The sequence below is a fragment of the Diprion similis genome, chromosome 12, assembly GCF_021155765.1.
Source record: "Diprion similis isolate iyDipSimi1 chromosome 12, iyDipSimi1.1, whole genome shotgun sequence".
Classification (NCBI taxonomy): domain Eukaryota; kingdom Metazoa; phylum Arthropoda; class Insecta; order Hymenoptera; family Diprionidae; genus Diprion; species Diprion similis.
In genome coordinates, this window is record NC_060116.1 from 6,402,351 (window position 1) to 6,424,882 (window position 22,532).

At 35.0% G+C, this 22,532-nt stretch overlaps 1 protein-coding gene across 2 annotated transcripts; it reads right to left on the reverse strand.

The window, feature by feature from the left end:
* Positions 1-244: 244 nt before the first annotated feature.
* On the reverse strand, positions 245-22,288 carry LOC124412829 (arylalkylamine N-acetyltransferase 1-like). Of its 2 annotated transcripts, none has more exons than XM_046892979.1 (4): positions 22,131-22,288; positions 2,502-2,763; positions 1,208-1,424; positions 245-612 (listed from the first exon to the last, which is right to left on the reverse strand). In XM_046892979.1, the coding sequence occupies exons 2-4, from the start codon at positions 2,731-2,733 to the stop codon at positions 414-416; spliced, it is 648 nt and encodes a 215-aa protein (XP_046748935.1). In that variant the 5' UTR covers positions 2,734-2,763; positions 22,131-22,288; the 3' UTR covers positions 245-413. The 2 variants fall into 2 exon arrangements, with proteins under 2 accessions (XP_046748935.1, XP_046748934.1); XM_046892978.1 differs by lacking the exon at positions 22,131-22,288 and adding an exon at positions 4,155-4,556.
* Between the last annotated feature and the right edge of the window lie 244 nt (positions 22,289-22,532).

Sequence of the window (22,532 nt, forward strand, 5' to 3'; positions counted from 1 at the left end):
TTTTTGCTTTGTTGCGATTGATCGGTTGGCCATCCCTGGTGTAATGAATAGTATGTGTAGCACTTTGTTGAGCGAAAAACATTTAACTTAAAATATATCTTTTTTTTTTGTAAATTTTTAGTACTTACTTCAATTGCAGTCACAGTGATTGTATAATTGACAGATTCTTATGTACAATTATTATAAATTATTGAATTATTAATAATATAATAATAACAATAACAATAATATAATAATAATATTAATAATGATGGTAATGAAATAATTTAATTTAAAGTATGTGGGAAATAATTAACATTTTACCTGTACAATAAATTCAAAGGAATCGAAGGGCACTTTGCTGGATAATAATTGGCTTAAATATATGTTAGTTTGAACGAGATCCTTACGACGAACTATAGTACGCAAGGATCTTAGATTTTCTTAACGTAAGTTACGATTCCTGCGTGTGGATCAGATGGTGTAAAAATTGGCTTTCCATCTTCGTCGACGTACTCGGCATATGGAAGGGCGTACGTGGTTTCGAATCCGAGTCGCTGACACAACTTTCCCGAATAGAAAGAGCTGCAATCGCATCGTAAAACGTCGAAACCGAGGTCCTTGGCCAAATTTCTGGACGAACGAAGAAAGAAACAAAATTGTAAGTAATATGCATTAATAAATGTACGTTGTGAGTTTTTTTCTCACATTAGAAACAACGCAGTGGGTGAAAATCTTCGAAACTGCAAGTTTGGTCATCTTTGCATTCTGTTATGTTTCATAAATATAAAAGAAAAAGAAATGCAAGAATCTGTACCAAACTGTCGGATGGCTAGAGCGATGTGATATTTATGATAAATCAACTCAAGGCATTTATAAATAAATAAAAACCACTTTCCTTTTACTGAAGTTATAAATATAGTGATTTGGGTCAATGATTTTTACTGTTCTTACCGAACGGATCAACGGAAGTCGGTGCTTCAAATCATTCATCATATCAAAAAACACTCTATTCGTGCTTTCTACCGTAAAATTGGCAAGTAAAATTTTGTTTAGGAAGTCAGCGATGAAGGAAATACTTAATATCAAAACTACTTTAAATTTTTTATATTTGCGGGGACGGTTGATTTGACGGACAATAAATTTTACGCTTCCAACGCACGATCATTCTTTTCTTTTATACTACATTCGAGATTGTGTTGACGCATCATTTTGCCCAGCTACTTACTCTGTTCTTTCCACCAGCGCTTTGGCCACACCTCTGCCTCTCCATGTTCCGTCGACGGAAATTATTCTCAATTCCAATACCCTCTGATCGGGGAATTTTTTCGCCAGGCCAGCTTTCTTGTCTACGTGACACAAGAGTTTCAAAATTTTTTTGAATTTCGGATTCTCACAGTTCGTTACGTACTCTGGCTCCCCCTCCGTGGGCGGTTCCATAACTCCTGATAAGACGAGAAAGGAATAAATAAATATCCAAGTTAGGTATATTGCATTTCATTGAGACAATTACAATTATACTTTTTTTCTATTTCCTTCGGTGAACAATGACTATAAATGTGAGAATAAAAAAAAATAATATCTAGGTGGATGAACGATTGGGGAAATTTTATTACATTTTTTATTTTGATACTCTAGTAGTTTAGGGAAAAATCAGCCGGAAAAATAGTTTTTTCGCGATACTTTTCATCACCGTGAAAAGGAAAGAGATGATTTCGAAAACAGCCGAGTAGAAAATTTTTAACATTAGACAGCCAAATGTAAACGTTTTTACAGGAAAATTGTCGTTTTTGAGGTCATCGCGGGAGTTTCACGGATAGACCGATATTTTTCTAAAAACCTGTTTTTCGAATTCTGGAGGTTCGAAAACGTTCGAAAAGATTTGTTGAAATTGGTGTGAAAAAAGTGATTATCGACCAAAACTAATAAATAATTTTCTTATATCACCAAAGGTGGTGAAAAGTAATAATTTGGAAATATCATTTGTTTTTTAATTCAAAACAAATTATAATCTGAAACAACATGTTGAAAAGAAGCTACTCTGTGACGTCATTAATGCTAAAGTATATTTATGCAATTCCCTAGAACTTTTGCAATTATCACTTATAACGAAAATGAAATAAATATGACCTAATTATTTTTGAATTCTCTACTTTATACACATACAAAAAGTAAAAAATCAGTTTTCCTTTCGCAGTTTCGTCGCTTGTACCGTGTGTCCGTGAGGAAAGTGAGCACCTTATGCGTGTCGTTAAAAAATATCCCTAGGAACCACCGTAGCTGTGGGCTCCTAGGAATATTTTCCGACAGTCGCTATTGTTCTTGCGTCGGCTGGTCAATCAGGCGGTAACTGTCGGCCAATAAAATTCGAACGATTTGACGCACGCGCATAAAGTGCTCACTTTCCTCATGGACACACGGTATAACTTTGGGTTGTTGGTTTTTTTTTCTTTGTTTTTTTTTTTTGCCTCGCACAGCTGCAGAAATATGCGCGAATGCGTAATTTCGCGGTAATATCTCACCGTTGAGTAATACCCCTATAATTTCACCAGATGCGGAAACTGCCATCATACTGAGGTTGTCGTCGATGCTCGACATGCTGTAATCTTCTAGTTCAACGCAGGTGCTGTTCTCTCCATCGGGAATCAGTCGGATTGAATGATTTAATGGTTCGTCTCTGAAGAAGAATCGCCTAAGGAATTTCAGAACGTTCTCCTTGTCTTCGGCGGTAATTATTCTGAAATGGTAGTCCATTTCCCCCCTCGACGAAGCCTTGTCCGCCAGCTGAAACGTTCATTCAAACAGGTATGTCAAGTATTGTCAGTCTCTGTACATATCTCTCAATTGTTGACGAAGGAGCAGAAATTATCTAATTTTTTCTAATGATTTTCGAACGAACCGAATTTATAGTTGCAAGTGCAGTATAGATGAGGTTTACAGGCGAAAATTCGTGACAGATTTGATTTTGTACAAAGTTTGCGCGGGATTGTTATAAGAGAAAGATTTTAAAACTAGCATATCTTTAATAATGTTGAAGTAGAAAAAAAATGTACATCTCGAATTTCAGGAAAGCTTTGTTGGTTGTAATTAATTTCGAGCAATTTTACATTTATTTCGTTTGCTTTAACTATCAAAAATATAATTGCACTCTGCATCGATATTTTCACCTCGGCGACGACAGTGGCATAACTCAAAAATTGGCATTTTCGAACGGAAAACATATTTGGATTTGTAAAGTTCGAATCTGTAAGCTTGAAAAGTGACGTTTTTGTGGTGAAAAAATCACATACTAACTTCTGAATTAATTTATTTCTGTTTTCAATTTGTCGGTAAATAATCAAAAAGCAATCTGCTTACTTCCGATCAGCTTGAAAATTTCTAAAATTAGTCTGACGAGTTCTGCCTTCCAGTATTTTAACAAATTCAGTTGCATAACAGGAATGTGAGATGTGAAAATAATGAAAAAAATGTAATAAAATTATGGCCATGTTTTCTGTTTCATTTAATGATGTCTGCAGATTTTACAGGTCAATATTCGACCTTGTTTCGGCCTGTGAAATCTACAGAAATCATTTAATGTCATAAATTTCGATTGTGCACTTCGTTGTCGTCGAGTTTGTACTGTACCTACTTGTTGTCCTTGAACCTTCATTTTTCCTTATACTTTAAGGGGCCGCTATATTTCTTTACATATTGCGACTCTGAAATTTACTCGAAGCTGAAACTTTTCCATTCAGTATTTTTTTTTATTTCTTTTAATCAGATTTATAGTTTTCCAGTTGTACTGGATTGAATATTTATAGTTGCGTTGAAATTGTTGCAGAATATTAATACTGATTAGAATTTTATTCTTCCAAGGATTACAGATTATAAATTTTAATTTTCTCCTAAGTAAGGCGAATTATTCTCCGTCAGGATGAAAATTACTTGAGCAGATTTACGGTGTAACAATGCGGATTAGCGTCGTTTATTAATATAGGATTATATTTTCATTAGGATGCCTCGTGTAGCGGTTATTATTTAGTAATTAGTTTGAGGCAGAGATTTAATAAAGTGTACATTAAAATCCCGCAGCAGGTATTAGCGATGCTGTTGCGAGTTCGTTTGATAATATTTCAACGGACTAAATGAAGGATGAAAATCAGAAATGTAGACAAATATTTACAGCCTCTTACCGAGTATCGGGATATTCTTGGGGCATCTTTGGCGAAGTCAGTTTGTCGCTTGTCATTGTTTCGAAGCGTGGTTGTCTGCATTTTTGATACGAGTTGAGCCTCCATTTTCAAATTGTAAGAACCAAGTTGAAACTGTATAGAGGAAAACTGGGAAAGGCGTTGGCAAAAAGTAGGAAATAATAAATAATTTTAGAAGAACAATAGGAAAGATGTGCGGGAACTGCCAAAGTCACTTTCACTAGTCTCATCAAGTCTTGTATTAATACAAGAAAACTACGCAGGTCGAAACGAGTGTTTTCATCGAAAATACGAGATAGCTTGAATAGGAAAAACTCCCCGCGTGATATATGTATAAAATTAAACTCCTCCGCATCGGGTGTTGTCGCGATTGGTAATAATGTTGCACTGCGGCGAGTGATATGAGGCGTTCGCTTATATAGGCTTTAAAGCCGGTCGGCAAAAGCCATTCTTACAGGTTAAAGGACGAGGCTTGGCTATAGTTTTCGACTGGTATCGTTTCGCTAACGAGATCACCGCGGAGATTACACTCGCGGCTGACCTTACACGCCCACGTAAGGATACGGAAATGGGGAAACATGTCTTTTGCTGGACGACAGCCAAAGGAGTTGCGTTAATCTGCGTCCTCGAGAGGTGAATCAGGGCGCCGCGACACTGTTCTGTACCGGAACTGAATCTTTCGACCGAATCAAACGGGCCTGCGAGTATATTGACGCCGAAAACGTTTTACGCACGCGATATGAACCATTGGAAAATGTGCATTTACGCAGTTCGATTTTCAAATTTGTTGATAAAAAGTGATTTTTATGCAACATTTCAGTCTGTAAGATTAGATTTTCGAAGCCTTTGGAGCGTGTGTAAAACGTCCCGTTTCTGAACAGTGCGGTAAGAAAAGATTGGCGCATGCGCACAACCGAAATACTCTGTTTTACACACACTAGGGCTTTCTTCGGCGCATGCAATTTTACGCACTGTGTCGTCGAGCACAAGTTACCTAACCTCAATTTTCAGCGCTGCTAGTGACTTTTTCAGTGCTTTTCGTATCAGACTTTCCGCGTAGGCTACAAAAAATATCCGTGCGTGATACGGATGCGGATACTGACGATGTTTGACAGCGTGTGGCTTGCGGTTAGAATAGAATCCGCACTTGGTACGCGATATACCTACTATTTGCGATACGGTAAAAAATCAAGATACCTTTAACAAGTTTTGTCGTTATTGTTTGTTGTAATATATCCATATAAATTTGAAGGATACAATTTTATGACTGGGTTTGGAATTACCGATTCGAAAAATCTTACCGGAAATAAATATGAAAACAAAAATTCCATAATTTTCTTTCTATCGCGCAAAATTCCGTTATATTTCCCATTAGAAATATCACAATTATTCATGACGTAACAATGATTTTTAAATGAATGCTGTTATTGTTTGTATAATTCTTGACGGTGACATTCGATACGCCGTTTTGAGTTTCACAATCTGAAGCTGAAACTCGGAATCACGGGCCTGAAAACGTCGATCATTAATTTTTGTGAATCCGATTCAGTTTGCAGATTTTGGTTCACGGTCGATCGATTATACCGACTTCGCCATTCCCATTTTCCATTTGACGCTTCAATTTAGAGACAATGTCGGTACTATCGATAACTCCAAGGATACATTATTCAACTTATCACACAAATTTTGAAAACAATAATGCCAGAGTGACGAAGAAATACGTTTATTTTTACATTTAGATTCACAATATGTCGATTTACTCTGTTCTGTTCTAGCACAGATTATTCCTACATGATACAGGCTTACGTCGCCTTGTTAAAGCGTCATTGTATTATTCTGTATTATGTTACCTTATTACACACGTTATCATTTGACAATAATCGTCTCGCTATCTTTCTCCAATTTTTTTTTTGTGCTATTCAAATAAGTCTCTGTGTATTAATTTCTTTTCTTTAGACCTACGTACTTCGAAGTCGTTCATTTATTCAAGCAGGTGTAATTTTTTCTCACAGTAAGTTTTTAGTTAATATATCAGTTTTGTTTCTGGTACCAGGTTTCGGAATTCAGAACTTTGTCCGAATGAAATCCTTTCACTTTTCAAACAACTACGACTTGATCCTAAGAGAACTCGATCCTAAGAGAACGTTGTGATTAATTCCCTACAAAACAACCCTGTGAACATATTCCCCTATCAAAAAGCAAAAGAAAGAAATAAACATTCTTCACGGAGCCTCGCACTGTCGTGTTGGAAGATTTAACAGCTCTAGGATCCTCTAGGTGAAATTTTTCTATTTGCAACCCCTATAATCTATAACCAAAATTAATCTTCTTCCAAAATTTATAGCAGCGGATTCTTATTTACGGTGAAATGATCAGCGATTTAAGAGCTAACAGAAAATTAGTACTAAATCGCGACGTTTCAAGACGTTTTGGCTTTAACCGGTTCAGTACTTTTCCAATTAACTTGAATGACAAAATTATGAAAAATCAAATAAATAAAAATGATAATATCTTGAGAATCGATGAACAGAATTTGCTAAAAATTGGTACTACAAGGTTTTCATGGTCGCTGGTCATAGATCCAAGGTCAGTTGAGAAAATACTGTACCTTTTAGCCGCAGGTCAATTAATATTTTAGTCCAAAGCCCAAAACTCCCTCATTTTTACTCACTTTTTACAGGCAGTGCTCCTACTTAGTTTATCGATAATCGAAAATGGCAATTTTTCAATAACTTCTTAATTTTCAAATTGGTCCATTGAAGTAACTAAGGAAACGTTCGATACTCAGTCAGTGAAGTTTGTTTAAATTAGTCAGGTAAATAGCTTATAAACATAATACTAATTACACTTTACTCCACGGATTAAAATTAAGTTTGTTCATGGTAAAAACTATATACAGCATAATGTTCGTAATTTTGCGAAAGAAAAAAAAGGGTGAATAAAAATAACTTTCGCAAATAAGTAACCGAAGAAAGTTTGAAAAATATCTCTGCTCTTCAAAATTCGTATAACGATGTGGAAAAAGCATGAATTAAATGCGAAATGCTCAGGACTGAGCCTTGGCCGAGTTGGCACGGGGTACACCATGTATTATTCGAAGGACCCAAACGTGAAACGAGATAACGCGCGGACATACATATATACCCTATGCCTTTATAGGTATATATAGTTATTTTATGTATACATAGGCATGTACGACTCGAACCTCAGCTGCGGATACGTTTTCTTATTCGTCGAGTGAATTGCGTGCATTCCGTCAGCTTTTGAATTACCTCGGTTGAAGGCTGGACTGCGCATGCATTATTATAATGCATACAACTCGTGCGTGCCAGAAAGTGCTGCGGCCTTTTTTTTAATTTTGTTATTAGTATGTGCGTATTTTTTAATTTATTTTTCTCTCAACTCCTCCGGCAGCGTACAATTCTATCAACGTTACAAACATATGAAGGATGATTTCTTACGGAAAATTGGAATCACTTTTTTTTCAACAAATACTTAATAATATGATTTCCTTATTAGTCTCGTTATTGTTGAGTAAAATGAAGATAAATGTTTTATTTAAATAACTGTAAGAAAATTTCTTCCAACACATGCTTAAAAAGTTAAATTTTCGAAGCCTGTGAAGCGTGCATAAAGTGTCCGATTTCCGAACAGTGCGGAAAAACAAGCTTGGCGCATGCGCCAAATATTCTACTTTCCACACTTTCGCTCCTGCGCATGCGTACTTTCGAATAACTTCATTTTATGGACTGCGCCATTGCGCGTTAGTTGCCTAACCTCAATTTCAAGGGTTACCAGTGGCACATTTAGACCAATTAATCCCAATTAATTATGACATAAACCTTTCTATCTCATACTTAGTGTCGGAAAACATAATCAAAAAGCTGTAATATTTTACGTCTGTCACACCACAGAATGTCGTTTCATTTTATCATTTATAAATAAATAGTTCTGCTAAATAAAAATAAAATCCTGCGGTAACGAAGCCTGTGTACTTGATAAAAAATCAACCCGGTATCAGAAATCGTGGAAAAAATTTTCAAGCTGACTATGAAATTCGTATATTGTAAATGGAACGACTTGGCTGCTTATGTCCATATAACATAACCGTAATTCACAATAATCAACTTGTCAAAACGGATTAGCGTAGCGCAGTGATAACTGAATCGATTAATTAACAGCCGCGTGTACGAGATGTATGCACAATTTACCGTGAGCTCACAATGTTACACCTGGTTTGTAATAGCTTAGGAAAATTTGATTGCTCTGATATTTATCTGTCACATTATCATGTGTAAGTGTTGACAGTATGTCAATAACGAACATTTACATACGAATATCCAACATATTAATTGCTGACACACCTTCGTTCAATTCTCACGATAATGCTTATACAATTTATAGAATATCAATCATATCTGATTCAAAGTTTCATACGAACACCGGGGAAAATATCTAGCTCTGCTTACTCAACTCTTTTCATTTTTCACCATAACAGAATAATATTGGTCTCCATAGAAAATGAAAATTAGCTTTGTAACCGTTTTTTCTTCTTACTATTGCGGTAGGCCTGATGTAGACGCAAGAAGAAATGTATGTCTAGACCTTATTAAACAAACATAAAAGGATAAAAAAAAAAAAAATAGCAACCTAAACAAAAAAAATTTAACGTTGCTGTCACCAGAAATCTTAGGGCTGATAACTATAATCACACCAAACAGTTGTTCGTGCCATATCTTCTTGTAATTCCAAAATAATATTTGAGCGGTTCTTGAAATTATCTGCCAAGTATAAAATACAAGAAACTCGTATATCGAGTGAAGAATATGTATTCGTATAACCTGATGGTTCATACAATACGCTGATTTGCAATAATAATATAATGTCAATGCATTTTGCTAGAAGTCCCATATTACACTTACAATGGTTATTTGCAAATTTAAGTACTTTTTGCCGGTCGTTTGTCAAGCAATTATCGGAATTAACATGTTTCCTTCGTGGATGATTATCGTGCCTCATACACGTATGTAATACACAGTAAGTATCCTGAACTTCATCAACGCAAACTAATTCAACATCGTATGTATTAATTCTCAACAGCGTTTAAGTTGATAGAATTACGAGTAACCTAGATTTTCCGTGTAACATATCACCTGGTTATCCTGCACAGCTGGGCTTCTAATAGCGTGAGGACAACTTGAACTATAATATTACCAGGCATGTCATGCGAACCTGTTATTCCGCCACATAATCATGTCGGAAGTAAGAAACCGTAATCGGTTTAATACCTGCGATCTGTAATTATTGTGCAAAAATCAATCTTCTTATACAATGCAGGCAAATAATGTTCACCGATAAATTCTAAGATTAAATTTCTGTTATTCGACCACTTGCCCTGAAATTTTAACTGAAAATTCTCCTTTTCTTTGAAGATATCGTGACTTTCTGTGATGAGAGATTTTATAAATAAAGCCTTAATGTCAGTTTATTGCTACCCCAACATCAAACTATCACAGTAGTTACAAAAAATACAGTCAGATTAAGCATAATTAAAAAAAATTGTCACACATGTTAGATTTTCTGATTCCATGCTGCAACAAAATGAAAATAGTTAAGAACTGCATACTAACCACCATTCAAACTTTATTCTCGTTCTAGTTCGAGCTCTTCCAATAATTCCTCGAACTTTTCCAAAGAGTTTCGGATAAAATGTTCCTATTTTTGCAATAAATTGCAGGTAAAAAAATTTTCATCCGGGTTTATAATCGCTGCATGGCGCCATGGCGGTGGACAAATTACGCGCCTAAACAAACGTCCAGCAATACGAGCCAGACGAATCAACCGTGTAATTATTAAAGAATACGTGGATTAAACTGGGATTAATTAAGCGAACCAGATTTTGGGTAGCAAATTATCAAAAGTCATCTCGTTACCACTTTTTTCTGTTTTATTTTTGAATGATTTGGCATGAATTGTTTCTCAAACAATTAACAGACTGGCAGATGTGGATTTGAATTAAAAACGAATTACTTAATTGAACAGTGATATAATATTCTAATACCGCGATATGCATTTACGAACACTGCATAATATTATGCTTTGCAGAGTTCCCAAGGAAATATAAAGCAACGCGCCAAACAGGATGCTCCCCATTTGCGCTGACCAAGTGTTCGTTTTCATTATTCAATCAACCGATCCTCAAGCGTTGACTGTTATCCCTCCAATAAATAACATCGCTGAAGTGGATAAAGTGAGACCGGAAGTTATCGGATTAACGTGATATTATATCCGCTTAATTTTTATCACGATCTGATTTAAATAAAGCAGTTGCAAATTTGATATTGTCTTAAAAAAAGGAGACGAAGAAAAAATGAACGAACACGAGAATCGAATGAAATCAATTCCACTAACGCGGAAGCTCATCGGGTTATATTTGAGGTTTTTATTTTCTCTCTAAAATTTCATCCCATTTAAGTTTCTGTCATTTTATAACCTTTCCATCAAGTTCTCCAAATCTGCATCACGATATTGCAACAAGTGATAAATCATTCATAAACTAACCGTATCGATTAATTTATTGCATAAAATTTAAGGTCACATTGGGTGATTCTTAAAATCCTTGAGGTGGGCATGTGAGTGACATAAAGAAAACAAAAATATAAATTTAGTAAAAAAACAATCAACAGGGAGGTAAAAACCCGTAAGCAGCAGCTCGTGAAACAAACGAACGATACCTACGTTGGACAGTAAAATATATTATTGTACAGAGTGGTGCAATAGGTGATAAATCATTCGAAAACTGAACGTATCGATTGTTTGGTTATATAAAGTTTAAGGTCACGTTGAATGCCTCTCGGAATCCTTGAGGTGGGTAAGTGAGTAACAATATAAGTACAGATCAGACAAGTGGTTAGGGTATGACCAGTCTAGAGAGACAACTCTAATTGTCTAAATAAAACACGAACGAACGTGATTTCAACGAAAGTACTTCACTTGTAAAGCCGGCAGTCACGGCGTTCTGTATAATACTGACCGAGAACTTGATTATTTTTTAGCCAAAGAGAGAAAGAATTGAGGAAAAAAAATATCCGCAAAACCGGTAGTTCCAGAGCCGACTCGGACTTTGTCTGCTAAAGAATATTACATAATACTCTAATTAGTTATTTTTATTTTTAGTTTCTTATTTGCTGGAACAGTTTGAACACTAGTTTTTGCTGTTCAAAAAAATCTGTCCAAAGTATAGGATTATTAACACGAAGTATATTAATTTTTTGCCCCATTCAGATATAACGTGTAAAAAAGTACAAATTCTTATTCCAGTTTTTTCGTTAAATTTTCCAAAATAAAAAATCAAATTATCTTGAAAAATTTGTACAATTTTTTCTTTAACGATGAACCGAAGACGAATTCTCAATGAAATGAAGTCAAACCGGTATTGAACGATTATTTTTAAAACTTAAGTTAAGGAATTGGAATAAGGATAATTTTTTAGACGCTATTCAAAATGGGACGAGTTACACGCCATGAAGTGACCTTTTAGACTTACCGTTGGACTAGAAATCCTGTAGATCAGGAGGATTTTTAATTGGATAAAAACTATTGTTTTCTACGTTATTTAGAAATAAGATATAATATATTATACATGCATGAAATTGATTGGCAATTGCAGTAGAGGTGTAGAATGAAAAAGGAGGTAAAACGTCGCGACCACATTTCCCATGGCTGTTGTCCGTCCGCTTTTCCATTCCTCACGACTTTACCCTTTCTTAAAAACTGCCCAGTTACCAGTTCAAGAACTTCATGCTCAATTGGCGTATTTATAAGGAGTTTCTCCTGCAGCGTAGATCAATCAAGAATAATCACCATGTAAAATCAACAGCTGAATATGCCTTTTTGTTTTACTAAAAAAAGATCTTTTGCACAAGGATCGATTCTCGCAGCAGTGACTTCACAGACAGCGTGGTTTCAGAACATGATTTTTTATCGACAGTTGGTCATTTAAAATACTTTAAAAGGAGAGGCAAGTCCGGATCATCGTTCGAACGCGAATGCAAAGTACCTACGTACTGCTGTACGTGAAACAATACGGTTTGTGCTTAATCAGGCGAAACCGAATCGACAGTCGCGATTATAACGTTCACTGAGGCGAGAACTTGGTGGAAAATTTGTTTTTTTCAATTGAATCGAATCGCAAAATATGCGCAATACGTGTCATATTGAGAAAGGAAATCCTGTCTCAAGAGTTATTTTGGTATGAACCGCATGTCATGTACATATATCCTCATTCATAAGTCGTCATAATTCGTCTATTACGTAAGATGTATATTAAGTAGGTACATTATAAACGTAATCGGATAATCCCAAGACCGCGGACAAAAAGTCGATTGGCTTTGACAAGAAGTCATTGCCGGGTTTTGTATCTAAACACAATAGAGGAAGGAATTCAGATTTTTATCGAAGAAAAAAGAAGGAGGTGAATGGAAATGGATCACAGCAAATTCGAACAACATAAACTTAGTTACGAACAATTTGAGAAAAGTTTTTATAATTGGACGGTTCGAAATGATGTCGAACCTTTTAATTATAAATAATATTTTCTCACATCGCTAATATCTTGGCTAATTGTGTCATTCAAATTTGTTAGGATTCGTTAATATTGCATACTAGTTATGGAATTGTTGTTTCATTCTCGTGAATAACATTGATGATATTATAATTAAAATTCAAACATTCAGAGATCAAGGTCGAATTGAAGTTTGCCGTTTGTTGCACGAGATTCGAATAGCACAATAATATGCGATTGCAATTTTGCTATCACAAAAACTTGTCGTTCAATCGTCCTTTTATTAATAAATACGTCGTAACGTTTCTATTCGCTATATATTTGCATAACTTTGTGCGTAATGCGATTAAGTGATAAACGCATTATCATCGTCGGATGCAAATCAACCGCATAAGGCTATAAAATATAAAAGATCCTTATATATTCAACGAATTAAATATTATTGAACGAGCAAGGTGTGAAACGCGTTACGTTACGTGTGTCATTTGAATATACATATACAAGATTTAGCCTATTTAATTAGTAACGGTGATAAATCTGATACCGATATATCTAATTAGAGGTAAGTATTTACCAATCGCATATTCATACACAGATATACGTTTATTTACTTCTTTTTTTATTTTACACCATACGTTCGAATCACAATTTTACGCAAGGTGCGTATGTAACTTTGTTGCTACAATTAATCAAATGTAGCAATTATCTACAATTATCGTAGCGCTCTACTCATATATTATAAATTTATATTCTCTGTTATAAATTTTCTTGATCATATATATATATATATTTGGTTTTATTCCTTTTCGATAATTGCTTTTACTTTTTCCCTGCACGAAATCATTAATACACCTTTTCGTCGTACACCCGTAACAAGACAATAAAAACTAATACATTTTGTACCAGATACATTAATTACGTTTTTTTATTATTATTTATAATTATTATTTCGACTAGTAGTGTTGCTAGAAATAGCAAATTATCCTGCAGTTATAATAAGTTATCGCTATGAGATGAGTTTTTTTCTCCTAAAAGGTAGAATTGAACATTAGAGTGGATAAAAAAAACTTTTTTTCGCTTTTATCTTTTCCAATATTAGTGTTTCATAGTAAAAAATCTTCCCCTGAGAAATAAGCTCTCTAGCCCAGGTCTAGCAGGTCGTTTTTTTTACTTTTGAGGTAAATCTGAGCAACTGTGCTTTGGAAAGCTTGAAAAATCAGTTTCAAGGATCGGCGCATAAATTTGAAAAATATTTTACAGTTCAGGAGTATTTTAACTTTTAATGATGACTCAAATCTTCCCATTTCAAATGAGTGGGAAATAAAAATTAAAAAAGCGACCTGTTAAACTTGAGCTAGAAAGTTGATCGTTTGTTGAGAAAGAAGAACCGTTTTTCTTTTTTATTTAACCACCGCACTGTACGTACATTTTATGAATGCAGGGCCAGAGAGAAAATTATTTTTTATAAATGCATACTGTTTCGTGTCAAGGTCCTTTTTGAAAGTTCTGAAAATCGTGTATCAGGTTATTTCTTCGTCGTGTGTAAAACGCTACATGCAGTAATTTGTCTGCCAACAATTACTTTAATTGTTCATTTTCGACGACGGATTAATGATAGGTTACCGATTCTATATTGCACATACGTATTGTACACAGGTTGAAATCCTAAGAAATGCATGATCCGTCGTCTGCTAAAATTTAAAGTGCACGCGCTACAATCCAAGAGCGGCTGTCTGCCAGGGCAACCAACTGTCATAAATTTAAACAACAAGTTCACCGCGATGTATGTAACTTCAAAAATCCTGACAGTTGTTGGTGTTGGGCACAACTGCCAGCAAGAACTGTCTACATTTTTTTTCTTAAGTTTATAACGGTTGGTCGTCCTGGCAAACGCTCAGATACTCTCGGACGGTAGCGCATGCGCACTAAATTTCAGTAGACGACGGACCATGCAGTCGTTAGGAATTCACTCTGTATATAATACAGAAAAATTCATCCGATCAGTATTAAATTTTTATTGTAACAATTCACCGTATTAGAATTTTTTTAAATTTTCGTCAACGCACCAACAAAAATCTCGACGTAAATGTTTGCATAAATTTGAGTAATATCATAAAATATACTCTCCAAAATTCTTTTCCTTCTTCTTAGAAGCTCCCCCCCCCCCCTCCCCCCTTTTTGCAATACTACGATAACATAAAAAGTAGCGCCAATATAATATAAAGTGAACTTTCAGACTCATATTGCGCCCTAAGTTTTTATAATTGGTTAACATTTCTTGGGTAATATTTTTAAAATTAGGATCTTTCAGGTTGCCTCTAAAAATTTAGAAACAACAGTTTTGAAGAAATTCCAGGTATTTTTTTCTGAACTTGTCATGACATTTTCAAAGTCTGAATCTTTATACAAACAAAGTAAACGTGAATTTACCAGAGTATTCCTTTGAAAGTAGCAAAAATATTTATTTCAATAGAGTTATTCATGAGAAAAGTATCTCTCCATGCATAAATGAAATCCAGAAAAAAAAAAAAAAAAAATCACGACGTGTTACGTAAACTCATAAAACGGAGTTGACATTTTGAATCAGCAGACTAAAATCTTTAACACGTATCACGTACAAGTATTCAGAAAACTTTTTCATCCCAGACCTGAATGAAAAAATTATCTCCCGAATAAAAAATCGGAATTTTCTTCGTTTTCCCGCGATAAACGAGAAAAAAAATATCCGTGCTCTTACGCGTTTAATAATCGCACAAACTCGGCCGGATCACATCGAACACCGGGTTAATGTCCGCCATACACATATGTATATACAATATATGTGCGTGTGTGTGTGTGTGTGTATACCTATACACAGTCGCCGGAGAGCCGGAATTATAATCCGGTTGTTTGCACCGGTGAAAAATTTTATTTTATCAATATCGTAATAATGATAAGAATAACAGGCTGCAATGGCAAGCGAAGCGTGGTGACACACCCTAATTCAATCTGCACCAGCAGCCGGATCGCCTTATTCGAGTAACGTTCGTATTCACGTGTATTATCCCGGTTGTGTATAAATTTCCTAGAAAAAACATAACGCAAATAAAGGAAAACATAAAAAAAAAAAAAAAAAAAAAAACAACCGACAACAACAAAAATTCATGCCCAAGAAATTCGTCGCGCAAATTTTAACGCACGTTTCGCACACGCATTTCACTCAACGTTCCTACGTTTGTCTCGGACTGACTTAAGCCTCTCGGCTCCATTACGGTCTCGTTCCGGGTTTGGAATATGATTTTATCCACGTTTCTCTTTCAACTCTGTTTCGACGCGAAGTACGTACTTCAGTGTATGCGTATACGTATGTGTAAATGTTTAACATTACCGTCTTATCTCAAACCGGCTGCATTGCAGTACAAAATAATAATAATAACGAAGATATTCTGCTATTTTACAACTCGATTGTATTCATCGATTATAGAAATTGAAATACGTCGATGTTGCGAAAATTCGTGTCTTTTCTTTTTTCTATTCTTCCGTTTTTCCGAAAAGCATGTACACTGAATTTTTTTCCATCCTCGCGGGTTGTGGTTTGTAAAAATTGCTAATTGCTCGAAGTCTCGATGAAGATGATGAAATAAGTCTATGATTTGGGCGAGAAAGATAACAAAGGGAAATATAAAACCATTGGTATTACGAAGCGCCAAATTTCTATGCACAATGGTCGACTAAGTAATTAATGCTCGATTCTTTTTGCGTAATTCGAACGTGAATAAAATAGAATATTTTGACTACGAGAGGCTTGGAAAGACTACAAAACTTTCAAGAAATTTTCAATTTCCTTATTATACTTCGTACTACAAGCAAAAACGAAGTACTTCGTACCGAAATATTTTATCGTAGACATATTCCAACAATCTTCATCTAATTTTATTCATTGATTTCCGGCAGCTACTTGTTCTTAGCGTTCCCTTTGCCTTTGTGCGTAGATCCCTTCTTGCGAAATGCGTGCGGTTCTGCCAACAGCTAGCATACAAATACTCGACCATGTGTGAGTGTGCATATATCGTACAATACACCTTATAAAGTTCCGCCTCGTTACTCATTCTTAAAACCGATCACAGTTTCCGTGGCATGTGACAAATGCTCACATGTCAAATCGATATCGATCTTACGTTTACATCCTGCGTATAATTGTACGACTTTCATTCCATTGTATAGATACAAATAATGGGATAAGAAGCAACGGCAACGCCATTAGACATTATAGATAGATCGTCGATCAATTTCCCTGCAGGTATATACCTAGAGATTGTCAACTGCAGCTCGTCTCGTCCTGTAGATCGAAATGCTGAAATAATTGCAGAGTAAATAATCACTCGCACTTGTCCTTCGATCGATGATTACTAAATGAAAAGAATTTAACCTTGGATCCCCATTTATCAGCTTAGCGGTGTTGTTAGTTTGCGACCACCCACGTATAAACCAAAACTATAATTATTTCAATACGGTTAAAAATTTAGCGGGTTCGTTGGATTTCACTCTGCGATGGTTCGTCTCATTTCGACGATTACGTGCTGCCAAATTACCGAAACGGATTTTTTTTTTTTTTCGGTTGTAAATCCAATATTGCAATTATTTCGTTTATCACGACGTATTGGAAAAAAGTGTTCCGCTGAAATTTCTTGACAATAATTTTTTCAATCACAAACCAATCTGTCAGGTCATTTTTTACAATTTTCTAGCGATTTGAAACGGAGCCTCGATATTTCAGCTCATATTTTCTATTTTCCAATTTTCACTTAGGTGACATTCTTTTCATTGCGGATCTTTTTTTTTGTCTCTTACGCAGCTGGACCTGTAACCGGAAATATTATTGGGCCTTATCAGTTGTGTCTATAAACTTCCGTAATCGGTACGCCGTTGTACCCTTCCAAAGTCCAGCAGCTGTGACGAATTACACTTACAACAAAACGATCTACGCGGTTTTTACATGTATACTTATAAGGATGTAGCGCGTGCTGTTAGAGCTGTCAGGTGGAAAAATATTGGCGACAAAAACGTGTCGTGACAATTATTAAAACGTGCAACGATATCTGATCAAGGAGCGTTCGCCTGGGACAGTTTTTTGTTTCTCATTGTAAGACAGGTGAGGTTTGAATTCAGAATTGGTTATAAATTTCAAGTTCAAGTATACTTCACGTTCCAAGCTGACCTTGATTTCGTGATTTTTTTGTTGTTGTTCGATATTACTTTTGTTAAATTAGATACCGTAACAGCAGATTAATTCCTGAGATATCAGCCAAAGTCCTGCGTAAAAAAAAATGGTGACATTTAAAGAGACGTGATAACCGCTAAAGATCTTCGTGCATCTTGCAAATATCGTTTATTCATTACCTTCCGAAGTTTTCCCTAATCGTCAGTTTGTTTTATTTATAGATAAATGAAAAATCGATAAACGCTAAAACTGTATCGGAAATCGTTACCACGTGGAACTGTACCATGTTTGAAATAATCCGACACTCTATAACGTAGTGGCGAAAGTGATTGTACATACTTTTCGTGCTACGCAAAGTGTATCGGTATATCACCTGCACCTGTGATCAATCAACCAAATCTTTCGAATGTCTTCTACCTTTCGAATAATGCGAGTATTAAGTTCACGTATCGCTCGCAGATTGTACAATGTTTAAATGTTATCCACAGTTTGGTAGAGTGAGCTAAATTACATAGTAAAAAACTATGTTTTACAAGTAACAGAATCGATTTCAAATTACAATTAATTAATCATTTGGGAATATTGTTTAAATCCGATGATTGCATCGTCAATCACTAACTTATGCGTCACGTAATCGTAAAATAGTTTTAAATGAAATTTTCATTCCGGTAAACTTCGCTTGTCAAAAATCTACGGACACTTTTGCGTAATGTATATAGATATTCGCGAATTACTGATTTGGTGAATTGATCTACCCTTCTATAAGTATATAATTATGGTTTTAGGTACGAAATGCGGAAGAAAATTATAGGCTGTGACCGAAGTTTGTCTACGGCTCTTAGAGTGAACAAATGATTAATAATTCGAAATAAAAATTACATTTGTCCTTGTATTACAGCCGTGCAATTTCATTATAAAATTAACTGGAGTAACTTGGGATTCCGAATGTTCGAAATTTATATTATCACCATTATTTCCGACAAGATCGAAACTTTAAGTTTTAATTGTATAGAAAATATCTTAACAAAATCGAATATATCAGACATAGACATTCTCTCCTTACTTTATTTTTTTTTTTGTTTTGTTTTGTTTTTTATTGCAATTTATATAACGAGATCACCTATTTCCTGCTGTTCCCTGCAATATATTATACAGTACGAGGTACGGTATACTTATTAGAACGTATTTGCAGTCGGCACTTTGAATTAACACCTCGTGAATCACCTTGTATATCCAGATGATAGATGCTACGCGATCATGGATTGACAGGTGTGGTGATACGCATCAATGGCTATAAAGCAGAATAGAGAGACTGAATTATGGAGAAAAAGTTTTTAATGACTTAATGCTGTCACGACGGTGTACAGGGTAAAAAACGAAAACAAGTCGAACCAAGAATCGCGAGCAATTTCATTACAAGTGGTGGTCATTTTCGAGAAATATCACGAGTGGCCCGTTGTTTTTTTTTTTTTTTTTTTTTTCTTCATTCCTAATTTTAACGGGAAATAAATTGTCGCGTGTTTTTTTTCTTTCTCTATTTTCTATACGCGGTCGAAATATTTATCTCATTTTTTTTAGTAACTTCGATTATTGTTCATGTTGTGATTATTGAACTGTGATATATATATATGTATAAAGTTGCCGTTTGATGACAGTAATTATTAATCTATTGTTAATTTCAATGGAAACTGGATAAAAGTGTGCGTATATAGGTATGAGATTGCACGACATGGTCTGCGTATAGTCGATTGAATGATCACGGTAAATGATAATCAATTTATATAGCGTAATGCTTGCAGATCAGGTAGGAGACGCATATATTATATGCAGCCGATGCATTTCATGCATGCCGGAAGTACGTCACGCCGATAAGCATGCAGCCGCTGACGATTTATAAATGGATAATTACGAATAAATTGGTTTGTCAGTAAAGTCATGTAATGTCAGGGATAACGCGGATGTAGATCGCCTTGAATTACGGATTCTGCACCGGGACTTGCTATATAACGTATTGTATCCGTAATCGCTTGTAGATTTATGCGTTGAACGATTTTTTTTATTCATTTTTACCGTCGCGGAGAGGTAAAAAAAAAACACTAGTCTCTGTATAGAGGGGAAAAAAAAGGCTAATCGCTCGGTTACACAATTTGCACGCAAAATTTTATGAAAATTTTCACAGCTGCGCCTAGAATTTAATGTAGAATCCTATATACATGATTACTTTAATTTTAATTTACGTTAAACATTACTCGGTAGCGACATTTATTTACAGCAAAGCCTTGTCAAGCGGTCCGTACTCAATTTATTCACTTTGCCCATATACATTGAGGTAGGACGTCGCATTTACTTATAAACATGCCTGATGGTAAATTAACTTTGACAAATATAGAAAAAAAGTGTAGATTTATGCGGTTGTTTTTCGACAAACTCTATTTACTATATCGGTTTATATAAGTAGGTATATCATATATCAGTGCAAAACGTAAGGAAAAGAAAATCTTGATTTTACCGAAGCTTAAAAGCGACCTCGAATTCATTTTCCACCATTTATTCAAAGTTATTGTTTACAAAATTGGCTCGTAACAAGACGCCAAGTCGGACTTCAAACTGTTTGCAACACTTTAGTGACAAGGAAATTTCAACTATAATTTGGAATGTGAATTTCTATTTGGCTCTTATTATTATCTTGATGCGTAATTGAATTTTTTCTTCGTCAAATTTTGCAGAAAATCTTTTGTCTGAAATGTAATAAATCTTATGCATGTCTATTCTTTCGTAATGATGATGAAGCCTTGCCTTTACAAATTCCATAAATTATACGAGCTGGTTGAAGTCTTGCTTAATTATACTATAATTTAACCGCATTTTGCACCTTACGATAATAAATAAATAAAATAAAAATTACGCAGAGGCGGGTGTATAGATACTTGATATCTATATATCTACGTATCATAGGATTATCGTGTTACAGTAATCATATGATATATCAACGATACGGTAATGAGCACAGCCTCTGCGTTAGGTCATGTTCAAACAAGAAATATTATGCAAAGGAATCGCTGAAATTGTGATCAACGGTGGTTGGAAATTATTGCGGTAACTATACAATTATACAACATTTTTTTTACACTTTCCTCACCCTGAACATTAAAAGTATTATTTATATACTTGCATATTAGAATATTAGAGCGGCAGTTTATATCTGCATAATCCGTGATAAAAGGCATAAATTATACGCTCTATCTTAGCAGAGGAAAGAATTATGAAAAAAAACAAACAAACAAACAAGTAATCAAAGACAAATCGTTGATTATAGACAAAGGAAAATTATTATTGCTGTATGTAATCTATGGTCATACATTACAGGTTTGTTGAATTACGTATTTGTTGATAAAAAAAATTGGGCAGATCGGCTTACAAGAAATTTCTAAATTAGAAAAAAAAAAAACATGAAAAAAAGAAATTATTGAACATACGAAAATAAGATAAGCAATGGAAATTAATTAAAGACTTTATAATTTAAGTAAACTTATGATAATAGTACAAAAATCGATCCGGAGACGGTTTTTGCAAATATATACGCACCACTTTTTTTACAGTAATTCCGGCACCGCGTGCGGACGAGCTTCTCATAGAGCTTTAAGTCCCCTGCAAAGTCCGAGGATCTAAGTATAGACTAGCGAACCACGTTGTGCGACGCAGAAGCGGCCGATTCGTTGGAATTGCAAATTCAGAACAAAAGCAAAAAAAAAAAGAGGAAAAAGAAAAGGATAATATAAAACGGAAAATTTGCTGCCAACATTCACAATAATAATCTATGGCGAAATGTAATATTTATGCACGCGTAAAACGTCGTGGTTCTGTGCAAATCTCGTGAGTGCGACTACGTGTACCCTTTAAAGGCACGTTGATGACCGCGTTGGAAAATATCGTAATCAGAGTAAACATGCGGCGCTGGATGGTTATTGAAACTGCACGCTGAGAGGAAATTTACGTGATATTCTGATGGATAAATTTATGAAGTGCAAAAAAAAAAAAAAAAAAAACATATTTTTCTCATTTCTTTATTATAATTAATTATAAACGCTCTTACGATTTTTATCAATATTTTTCATATCATCCTTATAACTTCTGTTGTTTTCATATTTCATCCCTTTTTTTTCGATCTGTGACCCTTTCGCAGGGCGAAACTTACCTTGTAATGTTGATAAGAAAGGTGAGAAATTCGTACGACTTGTGAATTGTTTTTCTTTTTTTATATTTATATTCTTTTATTTCTTTGCGGCTAATAATTTTTCCGATTTTTATTTTCAACGCCTGACACTCGCGTCGTCGTTCTGACGACGAGGTTGACGATGAACTGCAGACGAGGGTCGTTCGTCGGCATCGTCGGCTGTCATAACGTCACTGACACTTATCATACATATAACAAGCGGACTAGCAAAATAATTTATCGCAGTTTGAAGCACCCAATGCACGTTACCGTCTCGTTCCTTATTGTTTTTAATCAATTAATATGTCTAACGGATCGCAATTATAATCATATTTTGGTACACTCTCGGCGAACAGGTGTTCAAATTTAAACCGCTGCACGCCC